General features: G+C 34.3%; 1 protein-coding gene across 2 annotated transcripts in view; it reads right to left on the reverse strand.

Moving 5' to 3' along the window:
* LOC136042177 (mucosa-associated lymphoid tissue lymphoma translocation protein 1-like) overlaps positions 1 to 24,174 on the reverse strand; it is a 72,922-nt gene that overhangs the window by 27,931 nt on the left and 20,817 nt on the right. For both annotated transcript variants that reach the window (XM_065727109.1, XM_065727110.1), the window contains exons 5-8: positions 20,041 to 20,290; positions 11,528 to 11,654; positions 9,782 to 9,985; positions 487 to 679 (exon numbers count right to left, since the gene is read on the reverse strand). In XM_065727109.1, the coding sequence (XP_065583181.1) occupies positions 487 to 679; positions 9,782 to 9,985; positions 11,528 to 11,654; positions 20,041 to 20,290 (774 nt within the window). The remainder of the gene's footprint in view (positions 1 to 486; positions 680 to 9,781; positions 9,986 to 11,527; positions 11,655 to 20,040; positions 20,291 to 24,174) is intronic.

A 24,174-nucleotide genomic window follows, 5' to 3' on the forward strand; every position in this document is an offset into this window, starting at 1 on the left:
ATTTAAAACGAACAGAAATTATCGTGTATATGAAGTGGGCTTCCCCTTCCTTAACCATCGCTCTTTAGTCTAAAGTCTGACTTTTTGTACTGATTCTTTATGAAAGACTACCCGAACACCTAAGCTGTTTGTTTTCAAATGAGAAGAATTTTTAAAAAACTTTAAAAATTTAGCGTAAAGAGCAAGGGTTGAGGATGGGGCATCGCCCCTCATATACAGAATAATTTTTGCTCGTCTTAAGTTTTAATATTGCTCCTTACTTTCAGCTGAAATGTTTTTTTTCTTTTTATTAGATCCACAAACAGATCCGTCTGGAATCAGCAAAGTTTTATTCCAGCCACCCATCTATTACCTCCATATTACCTCCTTCAACCAAATTTTCAATAAAAACATAACGCCTAGCCATTGAATTGAGAAAATGACCTGATACACGGCAAACATTTTTAATGTGCCGGGTCCCAGGAAAAGTGTCAAAATATAACTTACTCTGTTGGTGATTTCCTGCACGTATCTAGAAGGACAGTGAGTAGACGAGGTTTAGCATTCGAGAGCATGGCTATAATTTCATCTTTGTCTATGCTGTCTGAACTTTTGTAAACACCATTGGGTGGGGCATCTACTGGTAGAAGGTAATCATTTCCATAAAAGTTGAAACCGTGGCCACCATAATAAAATACAACTACAAAAAAGACGATAAAGAAATAAAAAGCTGAAGCGTGTACTCATTTGTGAGGATGGGAGGAAAAATAGTTTGCCATCTTTCCTCAATCTGAAAATTCTAAGCACGCTTACATTATTTATAGCTTTAACCCCGAGTGAGCGATAAATTGTTTCCCCAGCCTTGGACTCTCTCTCTGTCTTTCTCTAGACATTGAGTGAAAGGGGGGAGAGGAAGAGAAAGAGAGAGATATATAGGGAGAGAGGGGGCAGAAGAGAGAGAGAGAGAGACAGATCGGGCTTTTGTTTAGATCTGCGGAACGACAACCTACGCTCATGTAAGAAATATAGTAATATTATCCAAATATTGCATTAACAACTCTTAGTGTTTTACAGAAAAACAGATTAGCTGACTGAAAAATCGATATTTTATTTGGGAACAGAAAACTAGTTGAAGTTTTGCACAGTAGTAAAACATCTAGAGGACTTTTTTGGAAGGGGAAATGAGTTTTTAATCACTTAAGGTCATGTTTTGGCCTAATAGTAACAAATAACCCACACCATTTCATGCTCCAGAGGCTCCTTAGAGCTTGGAGATCCACAAAACGTATCTTTGAATATTTCATACTGGATATTGATTAATATTTGGTATATATTATTTTACATGATTTATATTTGGGTCTTAAGTCGCATTTTGGCCTACATACAATAACCTCCAAGAATTTTAATATCTATTCCCCAGATTTTTCAGACTGCGAGAAAAGTAGGTACAAATAACAAAATGGAGCAGTTCCCCCATCATTGCCACGGAAAAAGGGAAAAAATCAAAATAATTCGTCCGAACTCAATACTCTTCAATCGACAGACGCAGTATGATAAAACTAAACGGATGAAATGCGTGCATCCAATTCTCAAAAATCAAACGATGGAATTTATTTGAATATTTCTGATTTATATTTCAAATGAGCTGCCCTTCTTTTTAGCTCTCAAATTCTTGATGAAATTACAAGCTAGTTATCGCAAAATAGTAGTCCAAAAGTGGCATTGTCCCTCTTTTGTACTTCCATCGATAAAGTTGACAAAATGAAAATACTGCAGCATGAAAAGAAAAGCATGGATGTAGGTGCAGTTTTATGGAGCATTAATTGTCGCACTATTTTTTAGTGGTTGACGGTTGAACTATATAGTACAGCGCTTGTTGGTGCACAGTAGAAACGTTCGTATTTAACTTTTTACCTTTTCTGTTCTACTGTTTTCACAAATATGCAAATACGTTTCAAACCTGCAAAATATAACTTAGACTAATTAAATCAGGCTTCAGGGAAGCCTCTCATGCCCTTTTACACATCCGATTGCATATTTATTTTAAATTAGGTTATGCTAGCTTAGGTTGTAGTTATGAATGTGATCTAATTAGGTCAAATTAGGTTATCTTAAGTTGGGGCACACATGGAACTAGGCCTTAACATAAAAACACGGATCTACGTTGTGTTTTTTGGAGCATTAATTGTCATATTATGTCTTAGTGGTTGACGGGGATGATTTTCAGTGTGCAGTCAAAATATTCACAATTTCGTTTTCTGCCTTTTCTATTTCGATATTTGGAAAAAAACAGCGATATAGCTTTCTTTGTTTGTGCTTCTTCACTTGTTTCAGATTCTGGCAAATTAAAAAAAATAAATTTTAATTATAACACCAAAAATATAGATTAATATTTTCAATGTTGATTTAAACATGTCTAGACCGATTAAATAGGTATGGATTATAAAAACAAATATATTCGAACATAAATGTTACCATAGAAGATCGAAATATGGTGAATGTCGACATTCACTGGTGTAAGTCCGAAATAATGTTATTTAGCAAATATTTTGGACATTCACCAAGCGAGTATGATCTTGTTTGTTGACCAGTCAGCTTTGTCGATCTCATAAAAAGGTTTGATGGTGACAGGTTAGGTTATAAATCTTGGAAATGGGTTAGAAATTAGGTTAGAATCTCAGAAATATAAATCTCTGAAATGCTCAACATTCACCATTGGTGCCATTAGGCACTATCACCATGTATCACCATTTCACCATTAGGTCAATGTCAGCAAACACATAGTCGCTTGGTGTATGTCCAAAATATTGGACATAATATATTATATAATAATATATATAAATAATAAAATATATAATAAATATAATATATTATATAATAATAAAATAAAATATATAATAAAATATATAATAAATATATAATAAATATTATTATATATAATAAATATTATTATATACATATATAATAAAATATTATTATGTCCAAAAAATATGTTCAATATCCTCATTTCAAACTTTCCGAATTGAATGTTGACATTCATCAGATATATTGATGAACTGTAGTGATGACTTGAATTGATGACTTGTAGTAGTAATAACAAGTAAGTAATAATGATAGTAATAACAAGTGATAACTAGTAGTAATGATAGTATTAGTACTAGTCGTAATAGTAGTAGTATGTACATTTTACATTTTTGCCTAGCTCACCATCCCCCTTGACATACCCTGAAAGTTTCACCTTAGTACCATTAGCCTTACTAGTTGTATTAATCTTAGTAGTACTGGTAGTATAGTAATAAGCACAGTACCATCAAGTTTCACCTTAATACCATTAGCCTTGCTAGTTGGAGTATTCGTAATAGTAGGGGTAGTACGGTAGCATAGTTCGATTGGAAATGAAAAGTTCTAGTGCCCTTCTTTAGATTCAAAAGAAATTGGAGGGCAAACAGCTTAGTACCATGAAAGTTTAACCAAATACTCTAAACTGTCCCTGAGATGGTTGTTATGCTCTTTTAGTTGACCGTAGCATAATTACATGTTACAAGTTTATTAAAAACAAGATTTATTATAACTAGACACAAAATCATTAAATATAAGGATTTCAAAGATTAATAGATACTGAACCTTTTAATGGTGCATAAGACTTGAATTTCAGGAGACAGTCAAGCTTTGTTAGTCCAAAGTAAAAGAATGCGTACTTTAGTTTTGGAATAAATATCATTTCTTTTATTGCAATAGCAAGCGATTTTCACTGATTTTGTGGAAATTAGGCTGATTCTGGCTGTTAACAATTTTACCCCATGGAAATAAAATCAAAGGAAGAAAAATAAAATAACTTTAAACAGTTATAATGCTTAATTTTTCTCTTTTGGTCCCCTCATATCTCTCTTTGGTTCACTCGCTTATTCACTCTCTTATTGTTTGGCCAAATTATTTGGATGTCTTCTGTTTATCATTGAATCTTTGACAACTCTATAAAAGAATCTTCCTACAAATCTTCATATTTACACATCATAGTTTTCTAAGAAAAAGTGCGGATGGAACATTTTTAGTCACGGTCAGGTACATAGATAACTCAAGAAAGAGGAACCTAGCGTAAGAAACTCACGCTTAGAACCCATATAGCAACCACAGCATAGGAAGATCAAAAACTCTTACGCTAAACTAACACATAAGCAAAGGGATGGTAGACACTTCATTTCAGCAAGAAGTAGATAGTTTCGAAGACCACACTGCCTTTCCATGACAATAAATAAAAGTTCAAATAAGGGATAAAAACCTTTTAATAGACAGTGATAAATTTCACAAAAAAATACCAGATGTTTCGCTGACAAATGCAGTGACCGTCTGCATATGTGACCGAAATACTGAGTATTTTTTGTGAAATTTATCACTGTCTATTAAAAGGATTTTATCCCTATTTGAACTTTTATTTATCATTCAGCAATAAATAAGCACATCTAGGTTCTTCTGGGGCACAGAAGGATATAATTTTAGGTAAGCTAATCCATGGATTTTGGATATTGAGTCGTTCACTAAGAAAGGTAAATCATTTATCCTATACATATTTGTCAAATTATTGTAAACCTAAAGTAATAAAGACCTAAAGCAAATGAGACAATCAAATAAAGTATAAAATAAACTAAATAGACACCGAAAGACCAAAAGAATAGAAATTAGATATAAACATCAAGTCATAGAAACTAAAATAAAAAGAAAAGTTTAAACAAAACAACAGCTGAAATAATAGAAAATATATAAGAACTACAATAGAAAATATAATATACAGAATAATAGAATAAACAGGACATTCAACAAGACGAGAAAGTATGAAGGTAGCTCAAAACAATAGAGACATAAAAACATTAATCAATACAAGCTTAAATGGATATCGAAAACACTGAAAAAAGGATTTAGTAACAAGATATAAATCAGGCAGGTAAGCAAGCATTTTTTTTCAACAGGAGGGAGGACGAAAAAAAAAAACACCGAATAATACGCGAACCGAGTCAAGAAAAGAAAAACATGGGAACAATCATCAACATTACAAGACTGGAGGGGGGCAGGGTATATTATACTATACCATGTTTTTATACACCTACATTTTAAAATGTCTTACAATAAAGTTTTTCAAACCTGTTTACAGTATTCGCTTACTTATCTTTGACTATGCAATTTAACACAAATGCAGGACTGTCAATTATTATCTGCCAATCAGCATTTATTTAATTAAATAAAAAAATTAGTTTTGAAACTGAAAGGAAGGAGCAAAATTAAGACTGAAAAAGAACAGAAATTATTCCGTATATGAAGGGGTTGTCCCCCTCATAAATACCTTGATTTTTACACTAAAGCTTGTAGCACTTTCAAAAGAGCTTCCTATTCTAATTAAACGGCCCTTGTGTTTCAGGAAAAGAGAAATCATGAAAAGAGAAATCACCAATGCAACAGCAAAAACGCAAAAAAAAAAAAAAAAAAAAAAAAAAAAAAAGACAGAAGGAGAAAAGGAAGACTGTTTTCCTAAATTAGTGATTAATATAGACCAGCACTTGAATGAGGCCTTAACCCTACTCATCCATACAATCACATAGGTCAAACAGCATAGCCAAACACAATCAACCATAAAGAATAATCCATGGACAGGCAGTCATGTCGTCAATAAGTATAAGTCGTCATTTACCAAACAATAAAAAAAATAATAAAGACAAATAATTCGGAGGCAACAACCCAACACAAGGGCTCATCAGGAGAATACACTAGCCTATAGGGTTTCGCCACTTTAAATTCTCTACCCAGCCAAGTGTTGTGGCTACCACAGAATATCCATGGCATCCCCGTGTCAGGTATCAACCCCAAAATACATGCCTATGAAAAAAAAACAGCAAATGTAAAACAACCAAGTAACAACAAAACAAGCTTATCCTGTTAATATATCCCTCTTTTTAGCAACAATAGGTAAACTAAATATGATAAAATTTACCAAATCACAAATATTAACACATTGCAAAAAAAAAAAAAAAAAAAGATAATGAACTTAACAATTATAGAATTCATCTTTACCATGTGGCTATTTTAAAAAAAATCCGCTCTATTAGAAACACAATTCAAAATAAATGGCGCTGCATCATAATTTGTCGAACCTCCGAAATTAGTTGAAAATTTTTTTAAGTATTTCCAGATAATTCTTTTGATATTTATTTAAAAGTTCGTTATAATGAAAACTAAATTTTTTGAATTGCCAAGTTAATTAATTTGCAGAAAAACCTCTTGATATCAATTTTTGGCTTAAGATTTTACATCTATTTTTAAATGAATATAATTACTACAAATCCTTGCATAACGAAGTAACTGTGAGAAAAACGCAGAATATGTAATATTTGAGTGTATATTACTTTCAGGGAATGGGAAACTAATCACTTCAAAATCAAAATCATCCGTTTTATTGTACATTTTAAAACTTAATTTATTATTATCACAAATATTCACATTTAAATCTAAGAAATGATCTTCATGACCAGCGCCATGACTAGGTTCAAGAGTAAGCTCTGATGGATATATATTTTTAGAAATATCAATTAAATCCTTACAATTTAAGACCAAAATATCATCTAAATATCTTTTATTATTTGACAAAACATGTTTTAAATTATTTGGATTATTCTTATCCATCATATATTTATATTCTAGTTGACTTAAAAACAAGTCAGCTATAAATGGGCTGGCATTCCCCCCCATGGGAATTCCCACGATTTGCTTGTACAAATCACCACCAAATCTTATATAAGTATTGTATAAAACAAATTCTAATAACTTAAAAATCATATCCAAGCTGTAACATCTCAAGTTAACTGTGGTATTAAAGCAATTTGTCCATATAGCTTTTTTATTATAAGTGTCTATTTTTAAGAACCTTTTACTAGATAAGAGGAAAGATTTCTTGATAACAGTTTTTAAATTATCTAACACTACATTAAGTGATAAATTAGTATACATTGTCGCAAAATCGAAAGACTCAATTCTTTTAGCTGAAACCATTGTTAAAGACTCTATCACCTGCAGTGAATTATTAACACTCCAATATGGATTAAAATTCGAAAACTTTTTAATACCAGAACAATAGGTTTTAAGTTTATTTACAATTTCCTTTAAAATTAAAGAGAGGTCAGTAGCAGCAATGCGGGTTGGACATTTAGCTGCTCCAGCAATAAACCGTGGTTTAGGGGGATTCTTATGAAATTTTACAGTCCAATATAGGAAAGGGAACTTTTTATCATTGTCATTTATTTTAATATTAAAATTTTTAAAAAGTATTTCTTCAGTCTTTTCAATTAAATTCTCATCCTTCAAATGTACCTTTTCGTAAACATTAGTTGTGCATAACTCCCTTTTTAAGATATCACAATACAACTTCTGACAAATTATGGCAAAATTATTATTAGCTTTATCCACTGGCACAATTACAAATTCATTCTGTAGATTAGCAATTGCTTGTTTAATCTTCGCATTATAAAATAATGATTTAGTGTTACTATTTTTTAAATTAGAATATATTTTATTTCTTATTCTACTAATAATTAAATTCTTCCAACTTTGAAAACTCTCTTTACTTTTATTCTCTTTCTTACACCACTTATCAATAAATAAATCAAAATCATTTTCCAAGCCATCAAGAACACTCGATGGTTTCAGATGATGAGAAAGACGGAAATTAGCCCCTTTATTCATTATAATTTGAAGATCATCTTGCTTTATTATTGACAAGTCCCCTGTTATAACATGTTTGTAAGTAGGATTTACAAATGGGCCAAGTTGCTTACTATTACAAACCGGTTTCCAATTTATATCGCTATCTAATCTTTTAAGTATTAAATTATAATTAAAAATAATTTGCCCAATGGTTTTTGAAAATTTATAAGTTAAAACTGGACTATCATTATAATTCAAATTACTAGGAAGGGCCTGTTTCACATGCCGCTGATTTAAAATTTCTGGTAAATTAATATCTTCAATCTGCTTACAAGTAAAATTAATAGGTAAATATAATCTGTTATCCTTATTACCAATCTTATCAAACTTTTTCTTTTTTGAAATAAATTTCGTTTTAGTTAGAATGCAAATTGTATCACATATTACTTTAAAATTATATTCAAGAGCTGTATTATTCTTAACAATCCAGAAAAGTTTGATTAAATTCCTCTTGGATAAATTATTTAGACATTATATTACAGAAATCATACCCCTAGATTCAAGTAGCTGGCGTAGATCTATGGAAAGCATATGTAAATCTAATTCATTTTTTCTATTATTTTTCCTATGTCCTCTCGATCGTTTTTTACGTTTAGTAGGACAAGTAAAAGAAGGATGGTCCATAAAACCATCAATACATTTAACAACAACCTGAGACATGTCACCATATTTTGCTACACGATCATTTAGCCCAAAAGGATAAGCTGTACCAAGAGTATGGCTCCAGAAATCCTCCTGTTTACGTAGTCTATTATTCTTCTCTTCTTTATTTAAATTTTCTAACTCTAAATTTTCCAAAATTGTGACAGTTATATCTGATATGGAACATTTACCATTATTACAATGTTGAACTAGATAGTTATTAGTTTTTTCATTATTAACTGTTGTCTTGTGTCCAGAAAATCTTTTATATATATTATTAGTTGTTTCCCCCGCACATTCTAGGCAGCATTCATTACATTCTAATAGGTAAATTACATTGGTTGTTCTACAATTGAAACTACCACGTAACTTGCATGCAAAATTTTTATTATACAATGTACTCTTAACAAAAGTCCATGGGATAAAATGATCAGACTGTCCTAGGTTTAACTGTCCATTTTTGTTCGTCTTTACATCAAACATTTTTCCCCTGCCTTTTGCTTTAGCAGTTTAGATTCATACATTATCTCATTTAATTTCTTAATGCGTTACAGAAATATATTATCTCATTTAATTTCTTAATGCGTTACAGATAACAAATACGTCTTTATCAGTTTCCACCCACAGATATCTGTTCAAAATTTTGCTTACAATTCAATGTGATTCTCACTATCGTTTGTTCCATGTCATTTTCTTTAACTGTTGCTGTTCTCACTTTCACTAATTTTCGAATCATATTTATCTATGCTTCCTTTTCATCAATCAGCCTCTTAAACATTTTAAATGACATTTAATTAGAATTAGCGCCTTTGTAAAATTACATTTTTTTGTTATTGGACCTTTAACTTTTGCCTTGGCTTGTCTTTTGTCATTATGAAAAACATAACGCCTAACCTTTGTTTTTTTTTATAGAGGCTGAAGCAGTATTAAGTTCTTGGCTAACGTCCTTAGAAACTCTAATGTCGTTATTTATATCAAAGCCACCGTTCTTCAAAGCCACCAGACCAAAAACTCACTTTCGGCACAGTTTTGTTTTTTCTATCTCTCTTTTTCCTTCAAAATTGTCAATCAAAGGTCAATTAAGTCCTTTATTAGCTTATCCGTTTATCGAGCAAACCAGTCAGACAAGTTTTATCTAAAACTGTCAATTATAAAAGATAATCCGATTGTGAATTAACAACTCAGAATAAATTGTATCCTTAATGAAAGAATGTTGTTAGGCCATAATTTAATGTGAAACAGTATATCCAATTTAATCAAGATGTTTGCACATTGAACTTTGAATTAATACTGAATTTATAATTACTGGTTAAATGGATTTGTATCAATAACAAATGATGAATAAATGAAAATCTAGCCTATGACTATAGATAAGGCAAAAATCTAGAGTCCACTTGGATTAAATCTAATTTACCATAAGCTCCTTCAACTATATGTTTTGCAACAAGCTGAACGGCATTTTTCATTTCACTCAATGAAAGGTTGCTCAGTGCCATTACACGAAACGAGAGCCTCTCCAAATTTTCAGTTAGTGTAACAACATCATGATAAGCTGATATTAGCGGAGGATGGCTTTTGTACTCACTGTTGCCAACAAGTAAAGCCACTTTCTCACGAGCTGGAAATAAACAAAAGATTCTTCTTAAATATTTAAAAACATTTTAATACGCAGTTTTTGTTGTAAGAACAAATTTAAGATTTTATTCAATACCTAGATCTTATACTCTTGAAAAAAAAAACAAATACAGTCAAAAGTTCTAGTCATTTCATATTCCCCTATAGAAATTTATTTCGGGGTACCCTTTTTTCGGTGGTGACAGATTCAAACCAACAGCAGAAGAAAATGAGAGATGGCTCATTTATCTAAGCAGTAAGCTAATTAATAAACCAATGACCAAAGTTACTTTATCCTAAGCTAGAAATACAGGAATGACAAGGAGTATTTACTAATGTTAATAATTTTGCACGGGTGCCTTTAAAATTAATAAATTTACACACTTGGAATTAAAATAAACTGAATATTTTTTAGATTTATGTATTTTTTCAAAAATTCTGTTTTTGCAGTTACTATTGGCACGGATTGCTCTTTACTTACTGCTTTTTCTTTTTACCTAGAACTGTTTGAAATCGAAGATTTAGAATTCGCATTGACTGATATTCGGCAAAGATACTAAGGACAAGATATTAAAAAGCTAATATCCAGCAAAAACCTACTAGGAGCGTTCTAATTATTTAAATGATCAATAAAGTTCAAGAATTATAGTTATCATATCCATAGCAAAAAGGAGCAAAAGGGTTCCCCTCATGCTGGAAACTTATAAAATGTGTATAAAACACAATAATTTCTTTGCAATGGGGTGTTAAAAAGACGCCCAACAACCTCCTCCGCGAAAAATGTGTTTTTTCTCATTTAAGTGATAGAGATCCGGGCTTGGTCCACATCCAGGTAACCTGGTTATGCCCAAGACGATGCTACTTACCGAAATACAGGCAACTATCCACATTAGTTGATCCAAGTAATTCCTACCAATATATCACTTAAAATCAGCGGTCTTTCAATTACATTTTGTAGTCCCGCCCCCCTTTTAAAGAAAATAAAAGCAAACTACAACCAAAAAACAAAACTATTAACATTAACAAAAAAAAAGTAATTTGCCATCAGAAAAACCATATGAAGCTCCCCCAGAAACAAGCGATTAAGGTTAAAGTTTATATCAGATATTCAAAATTTTTGAAGGTTTGTTTCCATCTTCTGATAATTGCTACCCTAAAAATTTGAAATAGATGCCGGGCAAATACCTGACAAAACATCCTCTTTACCATCATCTTGTTTCAAAGAAATTATGGTCAAGTGATGGGCTTCTAAATAGATTTTCAATATTATGATTTTTTTTTTCTATGTGATTCCTGTCCTATAGTTAACAGTAACCGAAATTTCAACAGAAAAAGGTTATTTAACCTAAAAATAGTTGTGATCAACGGATGTGGGGAAAAAAAGTCAGCCCTTTTTAGATGAAATGAAAGCAAACAAAAGACAATAACCAAAACTATTATTATTTATTTTTTATCCACACTGTACAGATGTATAATCCGTGGAACAGCACAAGAAAAAAAACATCTGAAAGATGACCCAGGTTATGCCAAAGATGATGCTGCTTACCGAAAAACAGGCAGCTCCTTGGATTATCCACAGTACTTGATATCTCAAGATCTTCACTCTTCACGTTTCCTTCAGCATTGCTCACTAAACACGAATAGGTTTGACCATCCATATTTTCATTAGTGACCTGTCAAGCAAATACTTAGTCTCAATTACAAAAAAAAAATACACACCAATTTTTTAGATGCATTTTAAAAATTGCAAAGTTAATAACTAAAAATTACAATGTGGCTTTTTAGACTCACCCCCAACAACTAAGAAATTAGATATATCAAAGCAATTTTTTCTGCAAAATAGCGTAGAACAACGTTGAGACTTAAAACAGATAGATTCTCCTAATTACGAGGAAGACTACACCTACCCTGATCCTCGTCATATTTCGTTACAGTTTAACTTGCGCCTTAATGAAAACAATTCACATTTCAAAACAACCAACCTTCTTTTTTCTTTTGATTTATTACAATGCTTGGAAAAGGTATGTACTCAATAAGATACAATTACTATAATAGATAATGTTTTCAGTAGGACTAGAATTCATGGAAAATTCGTCTGCTTCTTGCGTTTAAAACACAACATGACAATCGAATATTTTTGTTGCATTACAATAAGTCTTGAGTAGAATACAGGCAAAACAGTTACGTTTTGTAATGATGTGTACAATGCTGGCATGGGGCTAAGAAGATGGATTTTGTTGACAGAAAAATCTAAAGCTCCACAACAGAAGTATTTGCCCGCAGATTTGAAAGTGATACCATCTACTGTTACAAGCCATTTATTATTACGATTTCAGTCGAGTTTGTTATTTTATTTTCTTCATTTCGGACAGGAGTAGGGATATGATGCCACCTGTGCCTTCTAAGATTTATAGTTCTCTCCTTTCTAAAGAAATTTGAGTTCACTCTTTGCTCCTTTCTTAGTACTGATATTAGGAAGTTGTCCCACAACAACGAAAAAAAATATAAAGTTTACAAAAATCACTAACCCTTCCCCTCCAGCCCCTTTTAAGCCTTTCTTTTTCTTTTGTATTTCTTTGCAGAAGGGTCGGCATTTTGCACCTGGTTTGAGACGCAATCATACAAAATTTCAATCTATTTCATAGGAGGGCTAAAATTGGCCCATGACCCCTCAAAAATCCACCGAAATTCCCATTGACAGCACCTCACCAAGAAGATGGAGATATAGCACATTATTTGATCGGGACTCAAGTAAGGATTTTCAATTGCTATGATCTGGGTGCCATTGTTGACCAGAGATCCTCCAAAGCCCTCCCACTGCCAATAGTAGCACAAAGGTAGGCACGTGTCACCTCCTTTCAGGCAGATTCATGCACCAATATTCAAGGATCATTGTTTCAATGCGATCATCCCTGGGACAAAAAACAAACAACTAAGCCCGCATCCACGACCTTTATTCTAGCAAAAAAATATGAAATTCCAAATTTTTGTAGATAGGAGCCTTTTTTGAAAATCTGGCGAATTTCCACATGCTCTTAGCTATTGATGAGTAAAATTAAATTTAATGAGTTTTATATATTTGAAATTAGCATAAACAGTCAGTTCTTTTGATGTATCTATTGTTATTGAAATTCCATTTTTTCAATTTTGGCTACTATTGGACCAAGTCACTCCTTACTACAGTTCGCTACCTCGAACTGTTTGTCAATATAGACTAGGCTAAGTTTCACGTTCTATGGGTAGGTAAAGCAGGCTCAGCTTGTGTGCATGGTGTAATTTATAAGTATTTCATTAAAATAAGTTTTTTCCAACAAACAAACCTAAAAAAAGAGAAACTGAAATCAATAATAACGTCAAAATTAAAAATAACATATATTCCAAAGGATGAATATATTAAAACTAAAACGAACAGAAATGCAGATGAATTACCATAAAAAATAGTAGGGCTAATACACCCTTTTACCCTCTAAAGGAGTGATTCCCAAAGTAATCCAAGTATACCCCTAGGGGTCCATAGGAGACTAACCGGTGGTCTAGGTTGGCGCGACAAAGAAAAAGAGGGTTCACAATTCGTTAACAGGGTCCAGGAAAATTTATCTGGTTTAGATAGTGAAGAACTAAATTGTTGGCTTGATTTGACCTACCAAAGTAGGCAAATAATATTTTACGAGGCTCAACGACAGTTGCACGTAAAAACGATAACCGTAAACTTACTGCGTCATCCACCTACAACACCTAGCAGCGAAAAACTTGAGTAATAGATTGCACCAATCACTTCACTTTGTGATTAGCGCAGACAACAAAACAAGAAGCAGTGCATTGAATGCGCGTTTATTTGCACAATTGTGTGATGAAAATGATGAAGAATTTCAACGATTGCCCTCACATACTGAAGCACGCTGGTTGTCGAAAGGTCCATTTTTAAGAAGATTTTAATCAATTTTATATTCAATTTTAGACTTTCTGGAAAGTAAAGATCCAGATTTAAAAGAAAACATGGTCAATTTAAAAGCAGACATCACATATTTGATAGATTTGTTAAAAAAAATTTAATGACATTGACTTACAACTTAAAGGGGGTATCCTCAATTTAAAAAATAAACAAGTATGTAATTTGGGCTTTTCTTGCAAAATTGGAATACATGAAGCAAAATATTAGTCGGCGCAAATTTCCTGGATTTTAAAATTTTTCCAAGTAGAATGCTTGTATAAGGATATTCAGACATTTAATTGCCCTGCATAGTGACTTCAAAATCCGAATCAAATATATTCCAACGACGGGAATACCATCATAGATTATAAATCCATTTGATGAAAAGGAAGTGGAGAATCTGATACTACAAGAGGAGCTACTCCGGCTTAGCACTAATGAGGAGCTGAAGGTGAAATTTAAAAGAGCGTGTCAAATATTTCAACTGCAGGCAGAAATACCCAAAAAGCGGCCTGGACTATGGGGAATTGCGATACAGCTTTTGGTAGCATTTTCCTCTGCATATCTTGTCGAAAAAAGTTCAATAGTTTTATTACAAATGACTATTTTGTGATTGTTACTGTAGAAGTTACATTACGTTAATGATGTTTAATTTTAATAATTCTAAGACTATTATCACATTACAATTTAATATGAAAACATTACTAATTAGTACTGCAATAATTAAGTATTTGAATAGATACAACACGAGAAAACAAATTATTTTTAGTTTTACCACTCCAAACGGGTAGTTCTCCAAATAAAATCCTGTTTTTCTCAAAGAAGCAAAGTGGTTAATTAATGGAATCGATATGACTCTGCTTTTGATTTTCATGTGTCTTTTAGAATTCTAAAAAATAAGTTAAAATCATTCCTTTTAGATAATTAGTACTTATTAATTGTTATATTTTTTTTCTGGGGGGTCCTCTCGGGTCTTGATTTTCATCTTGTTGGTTGAAATTTCTTCTTTTTTTTTGTATCGTCGAGTGGGGTATCTGCTGTGGCGTGAATTATTAATAATGAATTATTTAATGAATAATTAAATAATGAATAATTAATGAATAATTAAATAATGAAATAATGAATAATTAAAGTTCATATCTCTTGTGCTATGAGAAGATGTCAAAACAGTGAAGTTTTTTACTTTTACTTTCGTTGTTTACTTTCTCCTTGAAAAACTGTTTCCGTGAAAAAGTTTGTTTTGCAGTTGATTCAATATACAAGCAAATATCCAGCCTATACTATGTAGAGGTAGTTTTTTCCCCCGACAGAATCAAACCAAATTGACAGAACGGAGTCAATACAAGAGTGGGTATCAATCAAAGTCACCATATACATTCATCAAATCAGTACTAATATTCCATGTCTGTACTTACCATTTGACAACCTGGAAACTAGCTGATGACCATGGATTTTCAAGGAGCGTTTCATCCACCTAATCGTTTTTGCACTATAAGCGTCTATGGGACCTAGAATCTATCTACGGTTAAGAAGCTAGGTAATTCAAAAGGGCTGATTTGACAGAGGGTTGCTTTATTTAGTGCCCTTTTTTAAGAAATAAGAGACCATGCCAAATCAAAGTGGCGTTTTCTGCCATTTTGTTTTAAAACATCATTATTTGTCCAAAGAGGATTAGAATTCCCAAGAATGGAAATACTGCTACTAGTACTACTAACAGCTCATCGCAGCACCAAACCCCCTAAGACCAACACAGCTAAGCACGCCCCTCCTCAATCCCAATCTATTCAAAGCCTCCTTCTTTACACCCTCCCAGGAAGTTCCATTTCCTTTAAATCTTTCTTTATGACATCTTCCAACTGTAGACGGGGACGACCTGGTTTCCGTTTAGCCCTAGACGATAGGCCGAAAAGGACAATCTACTGCAATCTGTCATCTTTCATCCACAGAACGCGCCCTAGCAATCTCATCCAGTCTTTCATTAAGATAGCCAACCGATTTTGCGTTACGGTTCATTTTGGTCTAAAACCATGGTTATTTATGTTTCGATCGTTCGTTATGGTCTAAAACCATGGTTCGTTATGGTTCGATCGCTCGTTAAGGTCTAAAATCATAGTTCGTTGTGGTTCGATTGTTCGCTATGTTCTAAAACTATGGTTCGTTATGGTTCGATCCTTCGTTATGGTCTAAAACCATGGTTCGTTATGGTTCGATCGTTCGTTATGGTCTAAAACCATGGTTGTTATGGTAAACTATGGTTCGATCGTTCGTTATTGTCTAAAACCATAAACAGTTGGTTTTGAGCCCCCACCTCATCTTAAAAATCACTGTGAATTGGCATTTCAAGCGACAAAACATAAATTTTGTCCCAAGAGAGTCAAAATGCCAGAAATGTATATTCTATGCTGCCAATCAGTTTTCATGGTCTAAAATCCTCAAATGAATGTTTTGAATACCCCCCATTTCTTGAAAAACAAGGAAACGAGGTTTCTTTTTTTTTCTGTAAATTGTTAAAATCAATTTGAAATTACAAATCTCTGAAGGTTGAAAATCTTAATCTTGATATGGCGGAGTTTGAAAACAGGTGGCTAAACCGAAGTTTTGGCTGATTTAAATGGAGAGTGAAAACAGATGAAGCGCCAAACAGTTTGTTGTAATGAAGCGTTAGTAAACTAAGCATTACATATTTAGGATGGCATGTAGCAAGGTTAGCATGCATATCCTTATTTATGTCTATTTTTTGCTAGGGTTAGCAGGCTGTGTCAAGTTCTTGGCGATCTCTTTAATGGCTCAAATAAAAACTATTGCCTTTCATAAATTCGCCTTGATAACTCCACCGTAGAGTGCCACATGGCACGAAAAGATCATTTTTTGGGGTGCCATTTCGGGAGTGGTATCGCTGGGAAGCTTGCAGGAAACTTGTGGGAAAGTTTAAGGGATGTAAGAGATAAAACCTATATTTAATAACCCTATTTAAAAAAAAAAAAATAAGTTGACTTCTTTAGTTTCATCCCAAAAGCTAAACAAAGATCCTTTTGTAAGGTTTGATGTGCATATTAGAAAAAGAGAACAAAAAAAATTAGAAAAAGAGCGAAATTTTCCTAACAGAAATAAGGGGTGAATTTGAAACTTAAAACAAACCAAAAGTATTAGTTTGCAGATAACGTAAGATATATCTAGAAAACGAGCTAAAATAATCTGACTCGTGATATTTTCCGATCTCTGTAGAATTCTAAAAACTAGCGCTTAATGAAAACTGCGCTTGTTTGAGGTTTTTCACAGAATTATAATTTTATACTAAAAGTTATCATGGCCGGTGAAAGATTATCAAGAGTCTTGTAAATTAGTCTTCTATTTACTTCAGGCTGCTTATGGAATTTTTTGCTCCTAAGAGAAGATTCTGTTTCTTTTGGGTCGGTTTGATGTTTTCAATAAAGCACTATTTTTTAGAATTCTACAGACAGCGGAAAATAACACGAGTAAGTTTATTTGAGTTAGTTTTGCAAATATCATACGTAATCTGCAAAGAAATAATTTTTGTTCGTATTAAGCTCCAACATCGCTCTTTCCTCCCATAAGAAAAACATTGTATTCTTAAAATTGATTATAAAGAGTGATACTAAACCCTTTAAGGATAAGAAATACTGCCAAACAGTAATTCCAGCTTTATACGAACACAATTTACTTTAAATGAATAAATCGAACATATAACGAGAAGAAATTAAAAAGAATAATCAAGCCAAAATAAAAAGAAACATACTTAAACTGGAATGCATATACCAAACAACACCCTCAAATTTCCTAATGGCTGGAATCTTATTTGCGCTTTACTGGTTGTTGGAGGGTCAATAGATCAACTCAGGTCCTCCGAACATACAAATCAAAAATTCTTGCATGATTCGGGTTAAACGAGGTATGACGTTCCTGACTTTTTAATAAAGAGTTTTCTGTCCGGTTGAGGGCTAGGGGGAGTGGAGGGGAGGGGGAAGGGCTAGAGACCCAGGTTGGTTTCCAAATCATAAAAATTGAAAATAATCACGCAATTTTCGGTTCACATAATTGCGCAAGATTCCGCTTAAAGTAAGATGCAACATACCCAACATTTTCACCACCAAAGTTGGTGGTGAGAGGGGCGAGTGGGTGGAGGAGCTACCTCTGTACCTCCAATAATGCAGAATAAAAATCATTGCATTTTCCTGTGCTACTTGTCAAAATTTTAGACAAAACTTAAATACAAACCAAAATTTTTAATAACAATAGCTATCCTTACCAGAGTGCGTGTAAACGAACCCTCTTATAACTGATCACCGTGCAACTGAACACATTTAACTGAAGCATTATGCAACTGAACCTCCGTTTAACTCAACCTCCCCACGACTCAACCGCACTTGACAAAACCCTCTCTCAACTGAACCCCCAAGCAGCTCAACTCCATTTAACTGGCCTTCAATCAGCTGTCCACAGTGAAGGCAACCAGGCTGTCATCGGAGTCTGACTGGGGCCTGGGTTTACCAACACGGATGGAGTGACACAAACGGCCAGAAAACTTTGAAACACCCACATTTATTGTATAGAAAATATTATTTATATAAATAAAATAGGCACTGGGCCGAGGATAGATCCTGGAGGGGCTCCATTTTCAACCTTACAGATATTTAGAGGGTTCTCGCCAATAAAAATCTTCCTATTCGAAAAACGCGATTGGAACCAAGAGTAATTGATTCCCGTACTCCAATGTGGCCAAGATTTACAAGAAAATTTTATGTGTTATGGAGTCAAACGCCGTCTTTCCATCCAAAAAGACCGCCACTGGGATGAAACCAGAGTATAAGGCTGAGTGAATGAAACTAAGGAACGAAGCACATGCATGTTCTGTCGAGTATCTGGTACAAAACCCTAACTGAAATTCATAAAGGAAACACTCTGCATTAAGAAAGCTTTTGAGTTTAGAAAGCATGGTCTTTTCAAAGTTCTTGCTGATTCATAATTTGAAGTATAACTCCTTGGGCCAACTTGAAATAGAGCATTACTCGCACAATTTTAAGTGATACTGGGAAAATACCAAGATAAAAAAAAGCCTGAAGAAGCTCAATTAAGGGTGAGACAATCGCTTGTAAAATGAACTTGACAGCCTTAGTAGGAATATCATCTAGGCCTGACGAGGAAGTGCCTTGTAGGGAAGAGACAATTCTACAATTTTCGGACTCATTTACGGGCTCAATTCCCATTGATTTAAGACAAGGCAGGCCTAAATAGGACTTATAATCCGGATCAGAAGGCGCTGAAAAAATATCTGCTGCGGTGGCTTTCCCAACACCAAAGAAATAAGACGCTAGCTGACTTTCAACAACATCTCTGTTTGATACTAGCTGGCCGGTTATTAGGAGACTTTTATGTAAAGCTGATTTGGGAGGGCTAGGCTTAAGCCTGAATTAATAATTTTCCAGGTCTTCCCAACATCTTTCCCACGATCATAAAGCTTCCTAAACTAAAAATCAGACTGGGTACAGCGAACAATTGATTTAAATATGTTCCTATAACTCTTATATCCATCCAGGTGATGGACTAGAGAAGAAGGACGGACTAGACAAGGTCCAATTGGCCCCTCAAAGTTCCCCGAAAATTTCGATCCGATCCCCCAAGTTCCTGAGATAACACAAATACTATATTTTGATAACATGGGTAGTCATAGTTTCTTTTGGTCTATCATGCTAGCTCACCGGGAATGGATTCAAGTTCAAAAGGGGCTCATATTACCAAAAATTTTCAACAGATTGGAGAACTAACCTTTAAACCCTTCCCCTCTACCCCCTACCGCCTAGTAAAACTTGAGGTCGACTCCCCCCAACACTTCTTGAAGAATTCAGCTTGATCCCCATAAGCTATTAATAGGATTTTGCAGATAAGCTGTTTTGATCATTTGAAAACATATGAAATTTTAGCTCAATAAACCCCACCCCCTTCCAAAAAAAAAATCACTTAAAAACATAATTCGCTAAGACTCAGACCAACGCCCACCTATAAAAAATCTGGTACCTTTTTGGAATTGAATTATTTTGAGAAATGACATTTCACAAAAATAAATCAAGCATGGACCAATCTAAATTGCAAAAAAATTAACAAACATATACCTTTAAGATAGATACATGGGTCATCTTTCCCATTGGTATTCCATTTTGGTACCACTGATAATACAACGGTGGCCAGCCCTGTGCTTCAATGAGAATACGCTTGCCTTCTTCGTCCTGAAGAAGTCTTGGCTGACGAGTTATCACAGGCTTTTGAGGAATAATTTCGATCTGGGTAGACCTAGTCCTAAGATTGGCAGACAAGTTTCCTTTCTGGCCTATGGAGCAATAGTATGATCCAACATCTGAAGGCCTAAAAAATAAGAAAAAGCGTTCAAAATTGTGCTGATACTTGACGACTCCAAGGACCTTACTTAAAACGTTTGGGCTTCTGGGGAATAATTTGGATCTGGGTAGACCTAGTCCTAAGATTGGCACACAAATTTCCCTTCTGGCCTATGGAGCAATGTTATGACCCAACATCTGAAGGTCTAAAAATAAGAAAAAGCGTTCAAAATTGTGCTGAAGCGTGACAGCTCCAAGAACCCTACTTTAACTTTTTGGCTATTGGGGAATACTTTCAATCTGGGTAGACCTAGTCCTAAGATTGGCCAAGAAGTTTCCTTTCTGGCCTATGGAGCAACAGTATGTTCCAACATCTGAAGGTCTGAAAAAAAAGAAAAAGCGTTCAAAATTATACTGAAGCGTGACGGCTCTAAGAACCCTACTTTAACTTTTGGGGAATAATTTGAATCTGGATAAACCTAATCTTTAGATTAGCGGACAAGCCTCCCCTCTGACCTATGGAACAGTAATTCTTTGTTATGTTGTGTCTGTTTGATATATGGAAGTAATGCACTTCTTATTTTGAAAAGGGGAGAGGAGGGTGGTATCGTGACCCCCATCAGGAAATTTAGCAGGGGACAGGTGCTATAAGGATCTTTGCTTTTACTAATATTTAAACGGGAATGCTTCTCATTTTCATATTTTTATAATATTTTTAATGTCTTCTTTTTTCCCAGGGAGTAGAGGCGTTGCCACGATTCGAAAATAAATAGGCAGCTACCATCTAGCATCACTTTTTAGTACTAAGTTTTCACAGTAAAATAGACATATTAGCAGTGACACTGGACAACTGAAGTGCAAGTTGTAACCTAATTTGTCCTTAAATTTTGCCACTCCAACGTGTGTTTAATGTCACAGTTGCCCGATACCAGCTCTAAAACTGGTAATCGAATTCCCGCCAAACCTTGAGACCAGATAACTCACTGTAAAACTAGTTAGCTTACTATAAATATTTGGAAAAAGAATCAGAAAAAAATTTTCAGGGTGAGATTGCAAAAGATTTTCTTTGTTGGCCAACCATCTAGAGCCAAAGAAGGGGGTCGTCCCCAAGCCGAATGGCCTCACGGACAAAGGATTTCAAGTCTAGCGTGCTAAGAGCCTTAGAAGGGATTGGGATAGAGGAGGAATGTGCGGACCTGTGTTGGCCTAAGGCAGCTTGGCGCTACAGTGAGTTGTTAGTAGTATTAATAAAAGTTTCTATGATTACTTTTTTTTTGCCCTTTTTTGTGTATAATCCTTATCTTATCAATCTTAAGTTGCTTTAGTTGACTAGATTTTATTTCCCTTCAGTCAATTCTGCCTTATCTTTTACTTCTTTATTTTAATTAAAATCTTATCTTTTCTTCGTCGAAATTTGCTTGAATGAGCATATCTATGTGCATAGGCTACAAGATACTTAAATTGCATTAGTGAAATATATTGAAGTTTTACCAGGATTAATAAATCTAAAGGATACCAAATTTTTTACATTCAAATTTTTTTAATAAAAACAAATTTACAAAGCATTATTAAAACACAGAAAAAGTAGTTAAAACCCATTTATTAGAACTATTAATTAGTGGCATTAGTTAGTTAATGATTAGTTTGCATACTAGGTCTTAGCAGAGGACAATAGAGTTCGTCTGTGTTATCTTTATCCTTTACTTTACAGTCTAAATTAAAAGTAAAGTTCCAATCTACTGCAACTATTTATTAGTTGCATTAGTTAGTTAATTATTAAATAATCATGCTAGGTTTTGGTAGAGGACAACAGATAGGGGAACGCCCTACAGATATGTAGATTACCTCCATAGGAGGCAGGGACCAAGGGGGCCTTGTCCCTGGGGGTCCATAATAGAACCTGGGGCACCCTCACCTAGGGCCATAAATACCGGTGGAGGAGGAAGAAGGCCCTTCAAATGTACACTCAACAGGGCCCACTGGTGTGTCCAAACGTCCCAAAAGTTACATACCTTCTCCCAGTAATGGGTTAAATTGCATGGTGATGCAGAACACCATCGTGGGAGGATCCTCTTTAGGAGGACAACTGCAGCAGGGTGTAAGATCCAGATCAATTGACAGCGGCCTCTGCAAAGGGCTGCCTCGACCCTTTCGGGTACCTGCAAGACTGGGGATCTTGCGGTCAACTTTTCCCACTTGAGGAGTGGCGCCCCTCGAGGAAATTATAGCCTAGTAAACAACACAGCATTAGCACGGGATTCTGACTGTTGGATATTTCTACTGGGCTTGGTCTGTTTTGATGGGCGTTTTTGGGCTGAAATCTCTTCCTAGTTAGTTTATGTACTATGGGTTGCCTCCCTGTAGTAGCATAATTTTTGTAGGCATGAATATATAATGAGAAGGCAATAGGCTTGGGACTGTCTGTGCAGGATTTCGACTCTTGTTGATAGAAGAGCCTCGTCAAGTGCTGAAAACCATGTTGTGACCAAGATGGGCCCAGGATTGCCCAAAACCTCCAACCAAACCTGAAGTCCCAGGGACTTCTTGCTGTCCGGTTCTAAGCTGGCTTAAGCGAATCGGTGTAGACTTGAGAAGATATGTTGGTTCCCGTCCTGCACTAGCGTTCGGGATCATTGCTTTTCCTGAGGCCAAAATAATCTCAATGATTTAAAGAACATGAAAATCGGAACTTTGAATGTTACGACGTTAAAAAATGACTATCGTATCGACATTTTGACTGACGAATTCAGGCGGTTTGAACTGGACTTATTAGGAGTTTCAGAAACTCATATTCCAGAGGTAGGAAGCAAGAAATTAGGTGAAATAGAATTTGTTTACTCAGGCAGGATGAATAAGGAAGCGGCTAAGTCTTGTTTAGGCTAGGAAGGTATTAATAATAGAATACTAATTGCTCATTTTAAGACTAAAAAGTTCAGGGTATCAGTTATAGTACTGTATGCCCCTGTTAAACCAACTGACGGAGGTACTAGTGACTCAAATGGACTTTAGTTACATTTACAGGAGCAAATAGACAGGGTACCAGGTAGAAATAAGGTGTTTTTACTATGAGATTTTAACGCCTAGGTAGGTAGAAATAGGGATAGATGGCATCCTAGCCTAGGTAAATTTGGTGTAGGAAAATAAAACAGTAATGGCAACAGACTTTTGCAATTTTGTAGGTATAACAACCTAGTTATAACCAATACGGTGTTTGGTCATAAAATGGCCCATAAGTTGACATGGTATTCACGTAATGGTAAGACAGCAAAGCTTGTTGATTATGTTATTGTAAGCCGAAGACTAGCAGGATCAATACAAAATACTAGGGTATATAGAAGTGCTGTTATTGATGTTAAAAGTAAAGATCACCATCTAGTAGTGTCTAAGGTTAATTTAAAGCTGAAATTTCGGAATGGTAACTACCTCCCGGGAAGTTATGATGTTGGTAGACTCCAGGATGAAAATTTGAGAGAAACTTTCCAGGAACAATGGAATACCAAACTTGAGAGTTTAAAATTTGACAATGTGGAAGATGGATAGAATAAATTTAGAAAAACAATTGGTGAAGTTGCTGATGGTGTTAGGGAAGAAAGTTAAGACTGCAGCTAGGAGTATTAGTGAAAAAGTTTTATGTTTAATAGAGAGTAGAAGGGGTTTGTACAAGGTTTATCTGAGTGATAGATCATATGAAAACAAAAGGAACGTAAAGAAAGCATTAAAATATGAACTAAGGAGATGTGAAGTGGAGGCTATAGATAAAATTGCTGAAGATCTAGAAGATGCAGCTAGATGGCATAATAGTAAAATATTATACTGGTATGTTAATAAATTGAGAGGGAGTAGTCCATCGCAACTAGTCCCAGTTGGCCCCAGGAATGGGGCCACAATTAGTGATAAGGAAACAGTTAAAGA

The sequence above is a fragment of the Artemia franciscana genome, unplaced genomic scaffold (assembly GCF_032884065.1).
Source record: "Artemia franciscana unplaced genomic scaffold, ASM3288406v1 PGA_scaffold_74, whole genome shotgun sequence".
NCBI classification, from domain to species: Eukaryota; Metazoa; Arthropoda; class Branchiopoda; order Anostraca; family Artemiidae; genus Artemia; species Artemia franciscana.